The following is a 24228-nucleotide window of genomic DNA, read 5'->3' as shown; positions in this document are numbered from 1 at the left end:
GGTTGTACACATATATCAAAACTTGTCAAATTGTATCCTTTAAGTATGTGCAATTCATTGTATATCCGTTATACCTCAAAGCTGTTACCCAAAACAAAAACCCCTTTCTCAAGACAAGTTCAAAGGGTAAAATGATCAAACTAATTCAGTTCAATCAGTGTTTACTGGCTCATCACTAATGTATACCAGACACAATACTTAGCCTAGGACACTCGGCTTCGGTGACGGTCACGCTGATCACAAACAACACCAGTTCTTTTTGTTATTATTTTACATATGCTCCTAATATCACTGGCTTTGGAACCGTACAGGTCTGTGGTATTTATGGTTCTAACACTTCCTTGTGAGTGATATGAGTACTATCTCAGAGCCTGGATTTCCTTATCTATAGAATGAAGCTAATACAACCTAATAATCCTAGGTAGGGGATATAAGAGCTCAACAAATGGCCGCTCACATCATTTTCACGTAATAAATTCAAGATGCACGGGACTATTTGTAAGCAGTATTTTCTAGAGATTTACAACATACACCAAAAACCAGTAAATGAATTGTCTTTAATCATGGCCTAGTAAACTCCTGTCTGGTTACTAGTAAAAGTTCATTCTGAGACAATTTATGGGTCCCTTTTTTCTTTAAATTTGTGTCCTTGAAGAAACCATGCATCATGTGGAAATTAATAAACTCAGACTACAGCAAGTTGTTTTTGTTTTTTGTTTTTTTAAACAGAGGCTGGAAAAAGCTCATAACATGCAGTATATTTTAAAAAAAAAACATGGTTGAAAAACCTGCTTTCTTTAGAGATTAAGAAGTTCCTATACAGCAAGTGAATTTCTATTTTAAAGTTAACTATATGTTAGATCTGGCCACTTTTCCCAAAAATACATGTTTACATTGCATTTTAAATCAGAGAAAGCTCACTTTCAGATAGTCCAAATTGACTGCATCTTGCTTAACATACCAGGCCAAGACTTTTGAATAGATACTTGGCACCGAAAAAGAGAAAAAAGTTTATCTATTATGAAAATGTCATAGTGTTAAATATAGGCCATAATTCTGCATTACTGATGTTTTAAAAGGCTGAATCCTAGATTGCATTATTGAGAAAAAAACCTTTTTGAACATGTTCCTCACCAGTTTATATAAAAGCAGTTCTAACAGAATAGTTAAATGGCCTTGCTATATTTAAATATCCTTAATTCATTCACACACTTGAGTATGCATTCTGTGATAGGCACTATGCTGGGTATACAAAGATGATGGGAATTAAACTACTGTCTTTAACCCCTGATGGTAGGATAAAGCTTAAGGGTCAAACTGGACATTGCTTCAGCTCCATCACAGAGCTAGGAGGAGCCTGTGGGACAGGAGGCACAGTGGGTCGCACTGAATACCTGATAGGAAGCAGAATGGTTTCCCATCTCAAAGCCATGCTACACTACTGGCACCAGCTAATGGGGCCTCTACAGTCAGGTCTCGCCCATGGAATTCCTGATTTGAATAATCCCTTAGTAAGGACTAGGAAGACGAATGGGATTCAGATGGTGACTCCAAGCTGCCCAGGCACTAGGTGACAGGGACTTCAAAACAAAGCTTTAAAGATGAACAAACAACATGAACTTCCCAGCTGCTCCAAAAAGGCCCACAACTGGCTGCTGACACCAATAATCCCCAGAAGTGGATCAAGTGGATAAAAGCCAGGTGTGAGGTCTGCAGAAAAGAAATGAAGGCAGGCAGACAGGGCCCACTGCACTTCTTTCCCCAAATTATATTCAATAAAAACAGTTCTCAGATACTGCTCTTCCCTGTTTTCCTCCTACCTCCCTGGCTGCACTTGGTACATTTTACAGTTACCTGTCACTCTGTCCAAGCCCTGCTAATTCCCCTTTTTTATTATTTGTGGAGTCTAGGTATTTTCACCTTTACTTGCTGTAAAAAATTGAGGTTGCATATGCCCTTGTATTCAGCAATTCTGCTCCTAGGTATATTCCCTACCTATGCAAACTCTCATATCTATGCACACTGGGACACACACAGGGATGTACACATGGCAGTACTGATTGTGACAGTAAAAAAGGAGGAACCATATAAAATTCATTAACAGAAGAATGTATGAATAACTATGGTCGATTTACAAAACATAATAAATACACCAGTGGTTGTCAAACTTCTTGGTCTTGTGATCTCTTTACACTCTTAGAAATTACAACATTTGTCATATCAGAAAGATAAATTTTTAAAAGTTTACCTGTCATTAAAAAAAATTAATTACATGTCTATACGATTTTTATTAAAGAAACTACATTTCGCAAACCAAACAATAATTTACTGGATGAAAAATGGTATTGTTTTATATTTTTTAAATGTCAAATCTCCATTTGCTTATTTATGGTCTCTAGTCACAATTCAGTACATTCTCCCTTTGGACCAACAATAACATTAATTAACAACAGCAGCTGACATTAATAAGCACTTAGTTTATATGATATATCCATCTCATTTAATCCTTATAACAGCCAATAAAGTAGGTGTTATTATTCCCATTATAAAGATAAGGTAAAAGACGTAAGTAAGGAAGAGTAAGTAACTTGCCAAAGGTCACATCACCAGTAAGTTGCCTAGTAAGGATTCCAATTTAAATTCTCTTACCTATGATGCTATGTTAAACTTGAGTATAGCATTATGCAACTGGGTATTCAAAAATTAATTGATAGTGATGGAGTCAAATTTACATCTGAAACTCACCAAAGGCTAAAGCTATATACTACTGATTTATTTCAGTTTAATAGTTTAATGCTTAGTGTTATGTGCTGAGTTGCATCCCCTGAAAATTCATATGATGAAGTCTGTCTCAGTCTATTCGGGCAGCCAAAACAAAACACTAGAGACTGGGTGGTTTATAAACAACAGAAATTTATTTCTCACAGTTCTAGAGGCTGGGAAGTTTAGCAGGCATATTCGGTGTCTAGTTTAAAGGCCCTCTTCCTGGTTCATAGACTGTGTCTTTTCGCCGTCACCTCATGTGGCAGAAAGAGTAAGGGATCTCTGTGGGGTCTCTTTTATAAGAGTACTAATCCCATTCATGAAAACTCCACCCTCATGACCTAATAAGCACATCCCAAAAGCCCTACCTCCTCATACCATCACAAGTGGGCATCAGGTTTCAACAAATTATTTGGGGGGACACAAACATTAGGAGCACTGCAAAGTCCTAACTCCTAGTACCTCAGAATGTGACTGTATTTGGAGATAGAATCTTTATAAAGAGGTAGTTAAAGTAAACTGAGGTCATTAGGATGGGCCCTAATCCAATATGACTGGTGTCCTTATAAGAAGAGGAAATTTGGACACAGACAAGTACAGAGAGAAGTCCACGGGAAGATGGAGATGAACATCTACCGGCCAAGAGAGAGGCCTCAGAAGAAACCAACCCTGCTGACAACCTTGACCTCAGACTTCTAACCTCCAAAACTGTAATAAAATAAATTTCTGTTTAAGCCACGCACTCTTTGGTGCTTTGGTACTTTGTTATGACACCCTAGCAAACTAATGCAGTCAGGAATTTGCCGAAGTTTCATTGGTCACTGGTATACTGCTGTAAGTTTTAAATGAAACCTATACTTTAAAAAACTAATAATATTTTATGTCAAAATATCTGACTGTCAAGCAGAATTTTAATTTTTAATATATCATTTAATAATGAAATGTCATTAACATTTTAATATAGTTTTAATACTGAATAATTCTCTGGAATTTATCTTTTATACTTTTTCCTTTCTAAATAAGATTAAAATCTCCTAGTAAAAGGAGATTTATACTTTATAATATAGTACATGGCATACAAATAAAATCTTAAAAGTATTTAATAGTTAGTTATATCTCAAACTTTATTACTTAATGAATCAGTTTCTATACACTGCTTTCAATCACTTTTTATTAACTGCTTCCAAAACCCGCAACAGGTGCAAGAATAGATTGATGATATCCAAGTAGAGGCTGATGGCAGCTAATACATACTCTTCAGGTGACAGCCTATGCATCAAGGAGTGTGTGTCATAGATGATGAATCCACAGAAAAGAAGGGCTCCTACAGCAGCCAAGACCAACTCCACTGTCTCACTGTAAAAAAATACCTATAGGCAAGAGATTAAAATAATAATTTTATATTTAAAAACAGCATTAAGAATACTTAAGTTACTTGCTCTTAAGTTATATATTCTACCTATGTATTTAATAATGCTGTACAACTTTGAATACAAATGTTAAAAGTAGAAAAAGGCAAGGCAGGTCCACTACTGTTGTATGAAAGGGTGAATGGATGAACCAATGGATATCCTCCTTTTATTAAATTACCCACCTGACTTTGAACAGTAGCATTCCAAATATAAATAATTTAAAATATATTTCTTATTCAGAATTACATGTGCCACTTGAAGGTTAGCAATTACAAGTGAGGGACTCTTTCTATGTAATTTAACTCATTTGTTCATTCATCTTCCTTTCCATCAATAATATTGGCATAAGACCTTGATTTTTTAAAATATCATTTTAAATTCATTCTACATACAAATGTTCCCAGATAATTATAACCAAGTGTCTGACCATAAGATGCTTCCTATAGCTTTTTGAGATTATTTATATTTCAAGTTACCATCCTAAAACAACTTACCTTCAAGATTCCTGACAAGCACAAAATCCACAAAGTAGCAAATAGTCTATAAAAACAAAATATTAATAATTTAGAATATTGTTCCTAACCAAAAAACTTTGTAAACCCATTCAACATTTTCTGAAGAAATAAATCCATCCTGATATTTGCCTGATAATTGAAATGTAAGAATTCTTTACTGTACGATGAATACTGTAGAACACCCAGAAATGGAAAGAACAGCTATCTATTCAACATTTGTTTTTATGGTGTACAAAACTAGTTAAGAGTATCATTTTTAAAGTTTTCAATTGGAACATAAATATTGACATAAGCTAAAAATCATCAGAAGTATTTTAATTCTTCTAGAAATTAAAAATCTATAAATGAACACAGAAAATCTATAAATGAACAAATGAAACAAAATTGCATTTTTTAACCAAATAACAATAACAAATTATTCTGTGAACATGCATATCCTTTAGAGTGATTGGGATTAACAACAGTTTAGACACTGAAGATTATTGAACTTGAAAACAGCAACAGACACTAACCAGAATGAATCAGAGAAAAAAAGACTAGGAAAAAAAAAATGAACAGAGCACCAGTGAACTGTGGGACAACATCAAGAAGGTTAGCAAATATGTAGTTGGAGTCTCAACAGAGAGGAGAAAGAAGGGGAACTTAAAAATGTTTGAAGAAATAATGGCCAAAAATGTTCCAAATTTGATTAAAACTTTACACTGACAGATCCAAGAAGCAGAAGAAATGTGAGAAAAACACACCAAGGAATATCATAATCAGATTACTGAAAATGTTAATCATATTACTGAAAATTACGAAGAAAATGTTAAAGGTAGCTAGGGGATAAAAGACATATTATGTAGAGACACAAAGATAAAAAAGCAGACTTCTTGTCAGAACTACACAAGCCAGAATACAGTGGAGTGACATCTTTAGAGTAATGAAAGTAAGAAAAAGCCCAAACCTAGAATTCTGCACCAGCAAAAATTACTCTCAAAAACAAAAGTAAAATGAAGATTTTTTTTGCAGACACACATAAGCTGACACTAACAGACCAGCACTATAAGAAATGTTAAAAGGAAATCCCTCAGACAGAAAAATATTAAACGGAAATTTGGATCTACACAAAGAAATGGAGAACAACAGAAACAGTAAATATGTGGGTGAACATAAAAGGCTTTGTCTATATTTTAAATCTCTTAAAGAGTTAAAAATAAAAGAGCAAAAATAATAATAATGTATCATGAGGTTTATAACATATGTGGAACAAAGTTATGGCAACAATAGCACAAAGGTAGAAGAGAAGCAACCTAAGTATACTTACTGCGCATGAAATGGTATATTCTTGAAGGCAGACTATGATAATTTAAAGATGTATACTGTAAAACCTAAAGCAACCTCTATTTAAAAGAACTACAGCTAATAACTAATAAAGGAGATGAATGGAATTAAATAATCCAAAAGAAAAAGAGGAGAAAAGAAACAAAGTAACAAAGAATAGATAGGACAAACAGACAGAAAACAAGTGGCAACAGAGTAGGCTTAAGTCCAACCATATCAAAAATCACATTAAATATAAATGGTCTAAACAAGCCAATTAATAGCAGAGATGATCAGATTGGACAAAAAGTAAGATCCAACCATATGCTGCCTGAGAGAAAACGATTTTAACTCTAAAGACACAAATAAGCTATATATAAAAGGATGGAAAAAGATATACCATGCTAACACAATCAATAGAAAGCTGGGGTGGCTATCTTAACAAAGTAGATTTTAGGGCAAGAATATTACCAGAGATAACCCCTTCATGATGATAAGGGGATCATCAAGAGGACATACAATCCTGAATATTTATGCATATAAAAACAGAGCTTCAAATAACATGAAGCAAAACTTACAGAATTAATAGGAGAAACAAACCAAGCCATACTTGTAGTTGGAGATTTCAACACCACTTTTGCATTAACTGATAGAATAAGCAGGCAGAAAATTAGTAAGCCTGCAGAAGACTTGAATAATGCTATCAAGCAACTTGACCTAATTGACATTTATTAAACACTCCTCTAACAAGAGCAAAATATACATTCTCCTCTAGTACGCAAAGAACATTTACCAAGATATCATAAAATGAATCTCAATAAATGCCAAAAGACTGAAATCATATAAAATATGTTCTTTAACAACAGAATTAAATCAGAAATTAAACATACATAGTATTATAATCCACTTTGGTGAATCAAGGGCATGGTGAGATTCCAGCTCTCAGTTTTCTTGCTGGAATGGCCACAGAATTTCTTGGATACATCTGGTATACTTAAGTTAGACTGATGTATCTTGCCACCTCACCATATAGATCCTTCAGGATTGAAAAGGACTCAGGACCTGCTTTTTCATACTTAAACCCTAGGGAAACTCCAAAGCTTCTGCACCAAGAAGTATGGGGAAGGTGGTATTAAGAACTGTAAGGCAACTGAAATTTTACCTACTTGTAAGCTAGTAAGTTAGTCTGGCAGAATTTCATGGATGTTAGGTAGAAGACATGCGACTCTTAGGTCTGAGATGAAGAGTGGTTTATAACAGCAATAGCAGTAGCTGAAGAACAGGCACAGGAGACAGGTGTTGTGGGAGTAAAGAAATGAAAGAAATAGAGGACAGAAGGTGAAGAAAGAAAATGAGATACTGATATTTAAGATTTCAGCAATGAAACAACCCCTAGTGATGACAATCACTATGATGTGACGTCTACGATGTGGACACGGCAGGAAGATGAAAGCTGCCAAAGTAGATAGAGGTCCAGAGATATCAAGAAGCTAAGGTGATGGATGGGCCTAAAATGCAGTTTGATGCTATCGTCTTTAAAGCATGAGGGAGGCTTGACCAAAAAGGGAATGAGTAACAGTAATGAGCAAGAGTATGAAGCATATAGCCAGACAGCATAAACCTTAAAGCAATGAATGTCCAGCATGCTGAGGAACAATGAAAGGAGCATTAGGGGACTGAAGCAGTTTTCAATACTAACCCCCCATCCCAAACAACATAGGGTGTGGGGGAATGAGCAGCTAGAGAACAGTGTTCTCAGGGAGGAATCGAGTTTCAGCTGAGATAAGGAAGAAGAAAGAATTTATTCTGAAGAGGCTAAAATATAAGGAAGATATATAAGGAGTTCTAGAGTCTATAGTAGAGTGGATGGGAGGAAGGGGTACATATGGAGATTGGGATGGGAAGAAGCAGAGAGAGAAACCACATATACATCATAAATCATACATAACATACAAATATATAAAAAACACCCCCCACCAACATACATATAAGACAGGAAAGGAAAAAAAAACATGTTGCCTCTCCCTAAATCAAACTCCATTCTAATACAACTATAAGCATCCTGCACAATTGTCAGTGTTGGCTGACCAACTATATTTTACCCCCAAGAGACTTCTGGTAATCTGGATTACCAGAAAAAAAGGAGGAGGAAAGAAAGTTTTGTAAAACTAGACCACTTGTAAATTTTTAGTGTTGTAACTGGAAAAAGAACAGAAAATGTTTGAGTGATTATGTGCCAACAGAAGGCCATTGTGAACTTAGGAAAGAGTCTATGCATTCTTACCAAGGTGAGGGCGATACAGTACCATTATCCTAGTATAGAAAGGATCATTCCCTATATTAATTAGTTTGAAGAATGATACAGGTTAATTTAGATGGATCAAAAAGATTTTAAAGTTCATGCAGACTCCTGGATCATAATTACCTTGCTTTTGCCACAAAGATGTAGAGGTAACATTTGGTAACAGTTATGCTAAGACAAAGATCTAAATAATTTAGGCAAATTTCATACCATTTATAAAGCATGCAAGCCTAGCCTCTCTAGAAGGCTTAAATTTTTTCGCATTCACTTCCCTTTCAATACGGGGGAAGCAAAAGACTCAAAGCCACTTTTCATCTCCTAGCATGCTCTGGGAGAGTACTCAAAGGGATGACCTCTCATTACCCTCCATTTTTAAAGTATCCAAAGCTAACAGTATAGAACTTCTCTCAAAATTAGGTAATACTAAATATACTTATCTATCATAACCATGATATATATAACTTACCCTGCTCCAAATTTGCTGAAATCTCTCTTAGATTGTAGAGTACATACAGTCAAGCCAAGAAATACTGCAGTAGTCAGTATAAAAGCTTGCAGAACAATATACACATCATAGAAAGTAACTGTAAAATTACAAAACACGGATTTAAAATACATACAAACATACTCAATATAAAAGTTTTTTTCTAGTGGGAAGCAGCCACAGAGCACAGGGAGATCAGCTCGTGCTTTGTGACCACCTAGAGGGGTGGGATAGGGAGGGTGGGAGGGAGACGCAAGAGGGAAGAGATATGGGGATATATGTATAGCTGATTCACTCTGTTATAAAGCAGAAACTAACGCACCGTTGTAAAGCAATTATACCCCAATAAAGATGTTAAAAAAAAAAGTATTGGTTTCTTTGTACACTTGAAACTAATGAAATATTATAAATCAACTATACTTCAATTTTTTAAAAAAAGAAATGTTAGTGTATGGGAGGATGTAAAAAAAAAAAGTTTTTTTTCTGTCATATAACAGAAATGCCTTATTTTGTCCTGTACTACTTGCTAATAAAAACAATTATGGAAAGATTCCTTATTCAGTCTTCAATACTGGTACAGTAAAACCACACCCATAGTGCAATAAACAGGCTCCAAAATATACAACGTAAGGGGTCATGTTATTATGAAGTTAAAGAAATGACTAGAGAGATATTACACAGCTAGTTGGTTTAGGAGTTTGGGGGACATGGTGAAATGATTCTCACCCATTTCTGTCCCCACTGCAGTTTATCACCATAGTTGACAGTGGTGACTGTCAACTCTGGCTTAAATGTCAATAGGATATTCTGTAACAACCTAATTGGGAAAAGAATTTGAAAAAGAATAGATACATGTATATGTATAATTGAATCACTTTGTTGTACACCTGAAACTAACACAACATTATTAATCAACTATACTCCAATATAAAATAAAAAGTTAAAAAATATATATATATCTCAGTAGGGATGGTTCTGGGTCCTGTGGCTGGCTGGGAATTCCTAGGCAAGAAAAGTATTGGGGCTGTCTGGGGCTGTCTGCCATTTACCAATACCATAGGGAACAGAAACCAACCACTAATTGCTTTATATCCAAATCTGCATTATCTTGGAGTACATTATTGGGGGTTTACTGAATATATAACGAATTCCCTTCTGAAGTTTTAGAATGACCATCTGGATTGACTATGGCTACTGTAATACAACTGCTTAACATTTTAACAGAATACTAAATTATAACCTCTTTAAAGGAAATTACATACTTTGAACCCAAAACCATTTAAGTAATTTTTAATTTGAGGGGGATTAATTATTCAGTTCTTTCTATTCCTAAATGCTAACTAATTGGACTTTCTCTACCTATGCCATTACAGGGTTAGGAAGATGAACAAAGAAAAGGTAAACCATGAAATCACTTTTGCTTCTCATTAGAAATTTCAGTGTAAGATTAGGTGGATTCCAATAACCCTGAAATAAATCTCTCTCCTACATCCCTTACAAATGGTGGGAGCCAGAGAAGACAGAGATGGACTTGATAATAACATTAATAGTAACATTAATAGATAATAACACTAATAATAAGTAAATATTAATAATACTTCCTTTCTATGCTGAGAAATTTCAACCCTATTTTTTTTAGTTGTTATTATTATTTATTTATATTCTGATTCTTTTATAAAAGGAAGAGATGAATTACCAAAAAATAGATTCAATAAAACTGGCATAAAAAAGTTAAAAATAGTAATGACAAAACAGAAAGCGATAAATATATTAACAATAAGGATCAACAATTTACTGTTATTGAGAGTAATAGTCAATTCTGATCTTTTTAGTATGCCAGATTAATCATTCTGAGTTAATCAGAATTTTTATTGTTAATAAATCACAAAACTTTTTACTTGAGGCATTACATAGAGTACATCAAGTAACTATAACAGATACTTCCTTTTAAATATATATTTAACACAAAATACAAAACAGAAATGAACACTGTTTCTTGTAGTGCCATTTGATGAAATATGAGGATATAATAATAAAGTACAGTTCAATGCAGACAATTTGAGATACTGAGCTTATGTGATGAAAGTACATGGCTCCAAACATGTTATCAATTCTTCTAAGCTCCCTTTAAATAAGGGAAAAGATTAGCTATGGTTGTCTTATTTTCACAAATGGATAAACAAAATGAATACTGTTCTTATTCCTATTGTCTTCCTAATTCTTTTCCACTTCCTCTAAACTCAGTTAACTACACAAACATTTAATTTTTGCTTATATTTTAGGAATTCTTCATCCTATGCCATATTTTTTAATGACATTCCATGATGGTAAGCTTTAGCCCCAAACACGTTTTTATCCAAAACATTTACCAACATTAAAAAGTTACTGTAACATATGGAAGCATAATTATGGCTTACCAACGAAGGCCACAGTCAGAGCTTCCAACAGTGTCTAAAAAAAAGAAATTGAAATTACATAGATGCATGTAAAATTTATACTATGTTATGTACATGTTCTAATTTCCAGGAGTTCAATGTGATTCCATATGCATGATCTCATTTTAGCTTCAGAGCAGCCTTGTGAAGTATATGGGACAGATAATAAGCCCACCATAATGAAAATGAGACCTCAATGTATTAAGTGAGAATATTCAGAATTCCTTTTTTTTTTGGCTGTGCAGCACAACTTGCAGGATCTTAGTTCCCTGACCAGCGACTGAACCCAGGCCACCGCAGTGAAAGCGCCACATCCTAACAACTGGATCACCAGGGAACTCCTGTGAGAATATTTAGATTCTAACTGTGATCCCATTACTCCTTGAACTCAACTAGATTTTTCATATCTGTAACAGGAAGATTCTAAAAGTAATATGGAAAATTCTATTATTCTCACTCACTATAATGTAAATAAAAATGAAACTGCAAATCACATGCACATTTATAAAAACCTCACTACCTCACACAAATAAACACAGGAAGAATAAAATATTTAAGTAGTACTTTGGTGTGGCAGAGTCTTAAACTGTCTCTGAATATTCGTTTTTTCTTTTTTCCTTAGTAACAGAATTTTTGCCTCAACACACAACTGTTCAGATTAATCATTACATTTTTCAGCCTCCCTTGCAGCTAGATCTGGTCACAAGACTATATTCTAGTCAACAGAATGTGAGCAGAGAGGCATACAACTTCAAAAAGCAAAATGCTTGCTCTCTCCTTTCTCTTTTCATTTTTTTAAATAAATGGATAGAATGTAGATATGGTCGTGAGCTATCTTATACCATGCAACACTTTAGAGATGTCTGAACCACAGCAGATGAATGGGCCCCTGAGAACTTCCCTAAACAGTCACTCAGATTTTTATATGAAAGAGAAGTAAACCATCTTGTTTAAGCCATTGTTATTTTGTCATTGTTTAAGCCATGTCAAAAGTAGCTAAACTCATATCCTAAATAAGAGTTAGGGATATTGAGCTTCATCCTCTAGCTTCTCTTTCCCCTTAATTACATATCTTTGTTTTATATGCTTACTCTAGTTAGATTTTATCTGATAGAAGATTATCATAAAGGTAAAGCCTTGAATTTTTTTAAAAAACTCATTAATTTTGTTCTGTTACTGTAACACATGTATATGCATTCAATTAAATAAATAAATTTAAAACTCAGGAATAAATGTTAAAGGAACAGATATTGTCAAAGTACTCACAAATCCAAAAAGCAGGTACAGGTTAAGGGGATGCTTATGTCTGTTTAAAGTCAAGGCTAAAATCAAACCCAAAGATCCAAGGGCACACACCAAAATTAAGGCAGGACTGAAAGACAAAAAATTAAATCATTCTCAAGTTTAAAAATACTATAGTTTTATCCAATTTAATAAAATTTGTCTATGTATTTGTGAAAGTACAGGAAAAAAAAATCTGAAAGGCTCTACACCAAACTGTCAAAAGAAATTATTTTTCCATGGGGAAAATTTGAGGACTGTGAGATGGGGAGGAGCAGGAAGACAAAGAATCTTCCCCACAGGGACTTCCCTGGTGGCGCAGTGGTTAAGAATCTGCCTTTCAATGCAGGGGACACAGGTTAGAGCCCTGGTCCGGAAAGATCCCACATGCCTCAGAGCAATAAGCCCATGTACCACAACTACTGAGCCTGCGCTCTAGAACCTGTGAGCCACAACTACTGAGCCCACATGCCACAATTACTGAATCCCGCAGGCTCCGCAAGAGAAGCCACTGCAATGAGAAGCCGACACACTGCAACAAAGAGTAGCCCACATCCGTCGCAACTAGAGAAAGTCCGTGAGCAGGAACAAAGACCCGATGCAGCCAAAAATAAATAAATAAATAAAAATTAATTAAAAAAAAAAAAGAAGAATCTTCCCCACAATGAATGGGGAAGACTTAGCCTTTTTACTTCATGAACTTCTAACATACTTGAATAATTTTTGCAATTAGCATACTGCTTTTTTAAACTAAAATACAATACATAAAAACTATTAAATAATAAACCAATTTTATACCTAACTACTTTTTTAGGGTATTTACTATATAGCTGTAATTTAAATTAAAGAACTTTACTCCAAATAGCAAACTAATAGTTCAAGATTCCCCTTTTGTAAAGGGAGAATAGAAATTATCTACTTCTAAGAAAATATTCATTCTCTACTTTTCCTTTCCTTTAATATAAAAAACCTATATTACTTTTAGCCGTGGAAATAATTATTTTGGAGGTCAGATCTTAAACAAATTAGGGATGAATCATACGGAACTCTTTGAAAACTTTTCAGTGAAAATTTCCTAATTGTGAACCAACACTAAGGTAAGTTAAACGTTTTTTAAGTACCTTTACTTTTCAAGCACTGTCTTGGGCTTTGGGGACAGGGCATAAGTCTAATAAACACACAAAAAACTAAGACTTAGAAAAACTGCATACACAGTTAAAAATTCTTAACACTATTCCAGGAAATGAGGACTTAACCCTATGAAATTAAGCTAAAAAGTTTAGAGGTAAATACCATATCGTAGAACATTTTCCTTATCAAAACTTATTTACAAGAGCTAATAATGAACCTTTTTTACGTTCTAACCTTAAAAGTTAATAGAAAAAAAAACTAACTTTGCTCATATTATGCCCTTTCAGTGATATGCAACGGCTGAAAATGATTCAGAACCATGTCATTACCTTACCTTTCATGAACAAATGTCCGTATAGAATCAAAGTATAAAAAAAAAGTGGATGTCACTGTAGTTAAGAGAACTTGCAGAGAAAGGATGCTGTAGACTTTTCTTAGAAAGCCTGAAAGAGAAAAAAGTTACACATGACTATTTTCTTAAGCATTTATCAAAGAACAGCAAGATCAAATTTCTTCTTAGAAACATTAACTTGTTATATGAATTCTTTTTAAAATCTTCATCCAAATAATGCAACCTGTAACTAAAACTAAAAACAAAACAACGCTGCCCCCAAAAATCAAAATTTTTAAGTGATAACTATCCTCCAGGAAGCATGACCTTAAAAAAAATTAAGTTAATGGGCCAGAATACAAATGTTTTCATCAAAATAAAAAGAAAACATTAAATGCATATTTGTAAAACATACAACAAAGCAAAAGATTAAAAACAGAACATTTTAAAGAACAAAGCTATGTTGAAACTGAAAAGCAGGAATAGAAAGCATATGGTTAGATATAAAATTAAAAAAGAAATCTTAATTTCCAAGCAATACAAATGTTTCCCCAAAATGAATTTCTCCATAAAAGGCAAACAATATTTAAACTTATTTTCACTCACCTATTTTTATTTCTCACTTCTAGTACCTTTACCTCTAGTTTCTATATAAGAAATTCTTACTTTCAAAATATTACCGACATCCATATATCAACTCCAAATATCAACTCCAAGGCCTAATGATCTAAAAATACTTATTAACATCTTCTGAGCTACAGATGACATAAATGATACAGTGAACACCCAACTCACCACCAGCTTCAGAAACAAAACATTAACAACAGTTCTCACCTCTCCTTAACAAACTGCTAATCATCTTTCAAGATTCACCCTTTCTCGGGACTTCCCTAGTGGTCCATTGGTTAAGACTCGGCACTCCCACTGCAGGGGGCCTGTGTTCGATCCCTGGTCAGGGAACTAGATCTGGCATGCCACATTTAAGAGCCTGCATGCCGCAACTAAAAGATCCCGCAGGCCACAACTAAGACCCGATGCAGCCAAACAAATAAATAATGTTAAAAAAAAAAATTCAGCCTTTCTCAGTTCCCCAGTCTGAATTAAATGTTCCTCCTCATGTTCCCAAGGGACCCTAAATATACTTCTAGTCACTTTATTTTATAGTGATACATCTAATTGTCTTTCACTATTAGACTGTAAAGACTAAAAAGCTCCCTAATAATAGGATAATAATATTAATTTTTATACTCCTAGCACCCAGCCAAGGAGTTGGCACAGAATAAATACTCATTAAATTTTATATGCTTTTAAATAAACTTATATTGAATTAATGAAAAGTGAATCTTGCCAGTCAGGGAAAAGGTCTTATTCTGAAACAATAATGGAGCCACATAACTTCTATAGAGCATTGTTCTTAGGCAAGAAAAACACTATTGAATGACTTTTACCCAACAAAAGATGTGATATTGTCTCTTGACTCTCATGACAAGGCGAATATGATAAATGTTCTCTTTGAAAAAAATTCCTACCAAAGACCTGGTTCCTCAAGGAATGATGAAGTGCTTTGACGGCATGTCTGCCAAATATCGAATAATAAAATAAATATTTCGTAAGAATAAGGGAATTTTCATAAATACTAAAGATTTAATTCTTAAAGACCCCGCAATTAAATCTTAATCAGTGTTTCCTTCTGGCACCCTTTCCAAAACATAGTGAGTTTTTCCTAATGTCTTAAACAGGTTTTAATGAACATATATCGTAACCAGTGACTCACAGTCACAGTGAGAATCAGTCCTACTTTGGCCTAGGCAGAGGTAATCTTGAACAAAAAGAAGATAAATAGTGTTCATCTCCACAACCAATCTACAACTTACTTTCTTAAAAAGGCCCTGGTGTCTGCAAGCTTTGGGAAGTCATTTCTGCCTTTTTCAAAAAAGCAAAGAATCTGACATAGACAATGTTATTTGGGCTATGTTTCCGCAAATTTAATTCTAAACCAAAGGTCAAACCATTATTCCCCCAAGGGATTTTCTGGACTGTAAAAAGATCATATTCTTTACTTCTGATACCCTACAATGTACCTTATGTAACTCAAACCCATTGCACATAATATATATTCTCAGTTAAGCGGTGAAAGTCAATGTTAATCCTTAACATTTTATGGACCTGTTCTACAGTCAAAACAGTGTGTTTAATGTTTATTTGTGTATGTGCGTGTGCACAAGTGCATATGTGATAAAAGACTGGAAGAATACAAGTGAACGTGTTAATAATGGTTTTCTTTGGGCAGTATGACTGAGGGTGATTTCCATGTTCAGTTCTTTGCTAATCTGTTTTTTTAATATATCACCAATAAATATTTATTACTTTTGTAATAGAAAAACATTTTAAAGAAACCTATGCAGGGGGCTTCGCTGGTGGCACAGTGCTTAAGAATCCGCCTGCCAATGCAGGGAACACGGGTTCAAGCCCTGGTCCGGGAAGATCCCACATGCCGCGGAGCAACTAAGCCCGTGTGCCACAACTACTGAGCTCACGCTCTAGGGCCCGGGAGCCACAACCACTGAGCCTGCGCTCTAGGGCCCGCGAGCCACAACTACTGAATCCCGTGCACCTAGAGCCCGTGCTCCGCAACAAGAGAAGCCACCGCAACGAGAAGCCCGCACACCGCAGCAAAGAGTAGCCCCCACTCGCCACAACTAGAGAAAGCCCACACGCAGCAACGAAGACCCAACGCAGCCAAAAATAAAATCAAAAAAAAAAAAAGGAAACCTATGCTAAGCCAATAAATTCATCATAAAAATAATCCTTATGCAGATACTCTAAATCACAGCTTTTCTATACTCTTTAAAAATGAGAACTTAAATAAAATCTCACAAAAAGTAACACCTGATACCCATTTTGAATAACTAACATAAAAAGTGGCAAAAGATATACATACGCAGCTCACAGGGAAAAATAAAAGATCTGATATGAAAAGAAAACAAGCCAAACAACAATCTTTCAATTTCTTTTTTTTTTTTTTTGAGTCCTAATTTCTCCCCTTCTACTTCTCCCCTTTCTACTCAAATTTAACAGGCTAAACCAGGAACTCTTCATTTCTACCCAATCTGTAACCAGCACCAACATCCCCCAAGCCAAAAATGTAGGAGTCATCTCTCATTCCCCTCCCTTTTCCCAATCCATCAACAACTACCATAGCTTCCACCTGCAAAGTCGACCACCTCTGGTCTCTGCAGCCTCTCCAGTCAGTCTTATGATCTCTCACCTGGACTATTAAAGCAGCCTTCTAATTGGTCTCTGTGCTTTCACTGGTCCCACCTGTAGGCCCAACCCATTCTCCACAGCTGTCAGCAATCTTTTTGTAACGTAATCCATATCACGTGACTCCCTGCTTAACTACTTTTAATGGCTTCCCTTAAACTTAGAATAAAACTTTGAAGATTTTATGGGGCCTACAGGCCCTACATGATATGGAACCTCTCTGAACTCATCTCATATACTACTCTTCCTTTTCCTCACCATGCATTACCCTCACTAGCCACCTTTCTGCTCCCCAAACATGCCAAATCCTTCCTGCTTCTGGGCCTTTGCCCTTGCTGTTTCCTCTGCCTGAAATGCCCTTATCATTCTTTACATGAAATGATGGTTTAACTTCTGACACTCCCTTCAAGTGACTCACTTCTAACAAAAAGAATAAGGCAGAAGTGGCAGTGTGTATTATTTCTAAGTCATAAAAGGCAACACCTGTCAACTATACCTCAATAAAAAAACTTTTTAAGGCAATATGGCTACCTACTTGCTCTTTCTTAGATCACTTGCTCTAGAGCAGTGTTTATCAACCTTATTTTTAATTGCCCATCTAAGAAGCCTTCTGAACGTTTTTATCCTAATAGCCCTCCAATAAAATTTTAATGCCACAGGGACTTTCCTGGCAGTCCAGTGGTGAGGACGCCACACTTTCACTGCTGAGGGCCCAGGTTCAATCCCTGGTTGGGGAACTAGGATCCCAAAAGCCACGTGCCATGGCCAAATTAAAAAAAAAATTTTAATGCCACAAATATACTGTACATATGTTTATGTATCACAACTCTTTGGAAGGCTACAAACCATTGAAATACCTGAGATTTTTTGCTCTCCACCTCAGGAACCAATTTTCACCCTCTTGGAGGTTGTCCCCACTGAGAATGAACACTGTAGGAGAAGCCAGCTGCCAATGCTGTGAGAAACCTCAAGCAGCCCTCTGGAAAGATCCATGAGAAAGTGAGGTCTCCTGCCAACAGCCAGTGAGAAACTGAAGCCTTCTGCTAATAGTGATGTGAGTGTGCCTTCCTGCAAGCGTATCCTTCACCACCAGTCAGGACTTCAGATGACTGCAGCCTCAGCCAGCATCCTGACTACACCTATGACAAATCCTGAGCTAGAATCTCTCAGCTGCCTGGTTCTTAAAAACTGATAATAAACATTTACTCAAGCCAGTAAGTTTTGTGGTAATTTGTTACACAGCAATAAAGACTAATACAGATTTTGGTACCTGGAAGTGGGATGCTGCTGTACCAAAAACCTAAAATATGGAAGAGGCTTTGGAACCAGGTAGTGGGTAGAAGTGGGTAGGTCTTTGAGGTAAAAGCTCAAAGAGCCTTGAAGAAACTATAGAAGGATGACGCCTTTACAGAGGCTGTGGGTAAGGACGTAAAGAGAGGAAAATCTTATGGAAACTGGAGGAAACAGAATCCTTGTTATGTACCGGCAAAAAATTTAGCAACACTGTCACCTGTGGGAACATGGAAAGTAGAAGATGTGCCTAATGAAGTGGTGATCAAAGTAAGGAGATTTCCAGACAGAGCATGCACTTGCTGCCTTCTTGCTGCTCATACTAAAATGCAAGATGACACAGCATGTGATGATAAAATCCTTTGTTAGAACCTCACAAAGGGACTTACCTGGCGGTCCAGTGGTTAAGACTCTGCGCTTCCACTGCAGGGGGCATGAGTTCCAGCCCTGGTCAGGGAACTAAGATCCCGCACGCCGCGTGGTGCGGCCAAAAAGAAAACAAAACAAAACGAACCTCACAAATATCCAACATTGTACCTCAGAAAAAATCATTCAAACAATAGGGCTTCTGAGAGGCTTGAGGAAACAGTCACTCATCATCTCAGCCAAAACTCACTCTAAGACATTTGGGTGTGGCTTTTATCTAATGGAGTGAACCTCAGTAAGAATCATAGGAGACCCACAAAGTTTTCTGAAGAATTTTATTGGCAAAAATACCACCAAATTATGTTTGTCTTACCTTTGGATGTTGGGTGTGTGGATACAGGTAATTAAAAAATTCTTTAGTTCCACAGAGTCTGAGAGGAAATGTACTCATACGAGCTACACTTAAGGAACCATAGGCAAGGAGCCTCATCCATACCTTTAGATAACAAGATTCTGAACTTTGAGCTGATGTTATAATAGGATAAGACTTTTAGAGGGGCTTAGCTTGCATGTGGAAGAAAGAAAAATAATTTGTAGCCAGAGGGAAATAAATATGCCTGTAAGTTCTTTGACACATCTTCAAAAGGTGGAGCCTAAATACCCTCCCCTTGAATGTGGACTGGACTTAGGAACTTGCTTCTAATAAATACAATAAGGAAGATGATGGTGTGTGGAACTGCCCTGACTAGGTCATAAAAGACACTGTAGCTTCCTCGATGGTCTCTCACGGATTGCTTGCTCTCGAGGAAGCCAGCCACCATGCCCATGACACTCATGCAGCCTATGGAAATGTCATGTGGCAAAGAACTAAGGCCTCTGTCAACATCTGCATGAATGAGGTTTCCAGGAAGCGGATCCTCCAGACTAGTCAAGCCTTAGCTGATTGCAGTCCCAGCCCACACCTTGAGTGGACTCTCATGAGACACCCTGCGCCACAGCCACCTAGCTAAACCTCTCCCAGATTCCTGACTCTCAGAAACTGTGTGAGGTAATAACTATGTGTTGTTTTAAGCGTCTAAAATGTGGGGTAATTTTTAATAAAGCAATAGATAACTAATACACCTGGCTAGCTCCTTCCAGTACAACACAACTGCCATCTCCTTTACGAGTTCTTTTCCTGGCCATTCCTGAACTAAAACTGCTGCTATTCTAGACCCTAGAGTCTACTCCATCACTGTTTCTTTTCTTCAGAGAACTTATCACTGTTAGTAGTCTATTTGTTTGCTTGACTCTTTAGGGTCTATCTCCCCTACTCCTCCACCCAAATAACAGCTCTAGAGAACTGAAATATTATCTGGTTACTGCTATATCCCTAATATTGGTAGGGAGCCCAAGAAAGTTGCGTAAACAAAGAAAAACCTCACCTGCACTCACCTAGCTAAAGAAATGTAGATTAAAACAAGATAACAAGAGTCAGTAAAGTACAGAGTCAGTAACACAACAAGAGTCAGTAAACTACAGCTAAGGGCGGAACCCAGCACATCACCTGACCTTGTAGGCGTTACTGGGCACAGTCACACTGCCATGTGTGTGTCCTCTATGGCTGCTCTTGCACCACGATGGCAGAGCTGTGCCACAGTGTCCTTAGAACCCACAAAGCTGAAAATATTTACCATTTGGCCCTTTGTAGAAAATGTTTGCCAACCCCTGATCTACCAGATTGCCAGATACTAAAAAGTTTGATGATCTCAGTGTTGGTGAGGGTGCAATAATAGAAGTAATACAATGGAAAATTGTATTTTCCTGATATACAAATAATACAATGGAAAATTATTCAGCCTTAAAAAGGAAACTCTGACGCATGCTATAAAATGAACACACCCTGAAAATATGCTAATTGAAATATACTAGTCACAAAAAGACGAATACTGATGATTCCATTTATATGAAGTTATCTAGAGTGGTCAAATTCATAAAACAAAAAAGTAGAGTGGTGGGGCTTGGGAGAGGGGAAAGTGGCAAGTTGTTTGATGGGTACAGAGTTTCAGTTTTGCAAGATGAAAAAGTTCTGGTGATTAGTTGCATAACAATGTGAATATATTTAACACTACACACTGAACTGTACACTTAAAAATGGTTAAGATGATAAATTTTTAATGTAGTATGTATTTTACCACAATTTTAAAAAAATTTTATTAAAAAAACTGAGTTCTATTGCCAAAATAGATCCAAAATTCACTTCCAGAAATACAGATCAAGATTCTTAGCACATGAGCGCTTCATAAGTCCTCTCCCAGAACAAGTTCCAGCTGCCGGATAGGATGAAAATCTGCTGCAGCTTCTGTGATCAATTGGCTGAACTAGAGCGGACAATGAATTCCACTTACATGAAGCTGAGCATTTTAAATTCAAAATAATTTCTACCCGCGGGATATTACATAATAACTTATAACTAACATGGCATTTTGATTGACCTAGGAAACTTCCATTTTCAGCAAATGCCTCAATAATCCTCACATCTATGTTGAGTTTTAGGTCTTGCAGAGAGGAAACAGTAAACGAGATAGATATGGTCCCTGCCCTCACAGTTCTTACAATCCAGCAAAGAAGACAAGAACGTTGGAACCTGGAAACAAGTTCACACCCCCTAAACCAAAAACATCCAAGCAGATAACTCCATTCACGTATATGTCACGATGATAACATAATAAACTTATTTTAACCGAAAAAATAACCCTAGGTTTCTCTTAACTGAAAGATGCCAAATTCAGGCTACTGAGGTTTTCAACTGTCCCCTTCCCCACCGAACACAGGGTTTAAGGCACGATGGGTTCCGGTTTCTGAGAGCACAGCTGGGGAACCACCTCCTCTCCCGCTGAGCCCCTGCGGAGGGAGAACGCTCTTCCTCCGAGCCGGCGGGGCTGGCAGGAGAAGGGAAGGCTGCCCTCTGAACCCCAGGACACCCGCGCTCTCCCCCGAGCCCGGCCGGTGAGGATGCTCGCCTCCGAGGCCGGCGGCGCGGCGGGACCGACTAGGCGCGGCCGAGACGGGCCCGGCGACGTACCCATTCGGATGTGCACGCTGGCGGAGGCCACGCAGCTGCCATAGTTGAAGTCGTCCTCGATGGAGGAGCAGGGGTAGCAGGGTTTAGGGTCCGCCATGTCAGAACGGCACACCCAAGTACCTTTCCGAGGGCAGACAACACCAGCACAACAGCCTCCAAGCCACTTCCGGAGGAGGCGGTCCAGCCCCAACTAGCCGAGCGGCTGCGGCCGAGCCAAGCCCCAACTAATCGATGATCTCGCCTCAAAACTTCAGTTAGGCTGAGGAAAAGGAGATGGCTTCAGATGAGGGTGGGAGAGAAAACGAGTTACGTTCTCGGCGTCATCTGAAGTGAAGGTTTTCTCAGATTTTCCTCCACAACCTTCTTCAATCTTCTGACCTGGTGAGTTGCTAAAAGTGATAAAAGCGAAGTCCCATTCATCCTTCCTTTCAACAAATACCCGTCTCATTCATATACTCTGTCAATAATCACATTAGAGAGACACTTTTAATTACATTATTTTTATTGAAGTATAGTTGATTTTATTTGCACTATTTTTAATAATAACAATCCCTAAAATTATTGAGCACTTTCTATAAACCAGGCTTTCTTAATGAGATAATGTTTAATCCTGGAAGACAAGTCAGAGCCAACCAGGAAAGCGTGGAGTGATGTAGGTAGGTTCTCAAGGGACCAACATCTGCAAGGCGGCGGGGAGCAGAGAGCAAAGCTCAGTATGAGTAGGGCACAGATGGCAAAGTATGAGGCTGAATAGATAAAGGCCAGATCACTGTTTGCCAAATGTAGAATACATTGTAGAGTCATGACCACAGCCAGGGAAGAAGGGATGTTGCTGTACTAATAAAAGAAATGATGGTGGCAAACACGATGGATCAGAGTGAATATTCATGGTATTACTGTCATTTCAGTACAAAGATGAGGTGTAGATATACACAGAGTAATATCATCCCAGGATCCCTTGGAATTTTTATGACGCATTTACTTTGATACACCCACATTTGCCATCCTCACTTTAACCATAACACTCAAAAGACTTAGCAAGTAGAACTCAGAATAGCTGTGGAACGGTCTATTCTGAAACCAAATCCTTAAACTTGATGTTATTGGAAGCTTTTGTCTAAAGAACTAAACTCAGGGCTTCCCCAGGGCTTCCCTGGTGGTGCAGTGGTTAAGAATCTGCCTGCCAATGCAGGGGACACAGGTTCGAGCCCTGCTCCGGGAAGATCCCACATGCCGCAGAGCAACTAAGCCCGTGCGCCACAACTACTGAGCCCGTGTGCCACAACTACTGAGCCTGTGTGCCACAACTACTGAAGCCCCCGTGCCTAGAGCCCGTGCTCCACAAGACAAGCCACTGCAATGAGAAGCCCACGCACCTCAGAGAAGAGTAGCCCCCACTCACCACAACTAGAAGAAAGCCCACACACAGCAATGCAGCCAAAAATAAATAAATTAAATTAAATAAATAAAACAACGAAAAAAAAGAACTAACCTCATTTCCATAAAGACAAGCAAAAAAAACTTACCTTTTATGATTTTACAGGCATTTCAAAAACACATTACTCATTTTAATATAAAGTCATAATAGGATTTATTATATAGAACTAACCAGAGTTGTCCTGGGAACCCACCATCTTTTTTTTTTTTTAATGTCATACTCTTTTGCTTTTTAAAAAAAATTTTATATATTTTATATTTTTTTAATTTTTGGCTGTGTTGGGTCTTTGTCGCTGTGCTCCGGCTTTTCTCTAGTTGCGGCAAGCGGGGGCTACTTTTCATTGCGGTGCACAGGCTTATTGCGGTGGCTTCTCCTGTTGCGGAGCATGGGTTCTAGGCACGCGGGCTTCAGTAGTTGTAGCCTGTGGGCTCCATAATTGTGGCTCATGGGCTCTAGAGCACAGGCTCAGTAGTTGTGGCAGACAAGCTTAGCTGCTCTGCAGCATGTGGGTTCTTCCTGAACCAGGGCTCAAACCCGTGTCCCCTGAATTGGCAGGCGGATTCTTAACCACTGTGCCACCAGGAAGTCCAAACCCATTGTCTTATTGACTAAAAGCACCATCAGCAAAGTTTGATCTCCTACCTCTTACCATTTACAAAAAGTAAATTTCAGATGGATTGTGGATATAAATGTGAAAGACAAAACAATAAAACTTTGAGAAGATGATATATAGGAAAATTTGATTTGGAGGAAAGAAAAGATTTCTGAAACCAGATACAAACTAGCAGTTAACCCCAAAGGAGAAGATTGACAAACTAAACTATATTAAAATGAGGAACTTCTAGTAATC

The 24228-nt window shown here is 37.1% G+C and overlaps 2 protein-coding genes across 2 annotated transcripts in view; one reads left to right on the top strand and one right to left on the bottom strand.

The window, feature by feature from the left end:
• Positions 1-43: 43 nt before the first annotated feature.
• On the bottom strand, positions 44-22143 carry TMBIM4 (transmembrane BAX inhibitor motif containing 4). Its single transcript, XM_079938191.1, has 7 exons — positions 21941-22143; positions 13960-14068; positions 12480-12585; positions 11196-11229; positions 8761-8878; positions 4670-4715; positions 44-4133 (listed from the first exon to the last, which is right to left on the bottom strand). The coding sequence occupies exons 1-7, from the start codon at positions 22035-22037 to the stop codon at positions 3927-3929; spliced, it is 717 nt and encodes a 238-aa protein (XP_079794317.1). The 5' UTR covers positions 22038-22143; the 3' UTR covers positions 44-3926.
• Positions 22144-22203: 60 nt separating this feature from the next.
• The window catches only part of IRAK3 (interleukin 1 receptor associated kinase 3), a 76620-nt gene continuing 74595 nt past the window's right edge, over positions 22204-24228 (top strand). The window contains exon 1 of the mRNA XM_079938190.1: positions 22204-22321. The gene's annotated coding sequence lies outside the window, so the exon portion shown is untranslated. The remainder of the gene's footprint in view (positions 22322-24228) is intronic.

Source organism: Stenella coeruleoalba (genome assembly GCF_951394435.1).
Source record: "Stenella coeruleoalba genome assembly, chromosome: 11".
NCBI classification, from domain to species: Eukaryota; Metazoa; Chordata; class Mammalia; order Artiodactyla; family Delphinidae; genus Stenella; species Stenella coeruleoalba.
Note: the sequence above shows the minus strand (reverse complement) of the source record. Positions and strands in the feature narration are given on the sequence as shown.

Coding starts and splice junctions, on each gene's coding strand:
- TMBIM4 (XM_079938191.1), bottom strand. CDS start 22,037: ATGGCGGACCCTAAACCCTGCTACCCCTGCTCCTCCATCGAGGACGAC. Junction 14,069..21,940: donor CAGCGTGCACATCCGAATGG/GTACGTCGCCGG, acceptor TTTCTCTTTCAG/GCTTTCTAAGAAAAGTCTAC. Junction 4,134..4,669: donor GCTTGTCAGGAATCTTGAAG/GTAAGTTGTTTT, acceptor TCTTGCCTATAG/GTATTTTTTTACAGTGAGAC.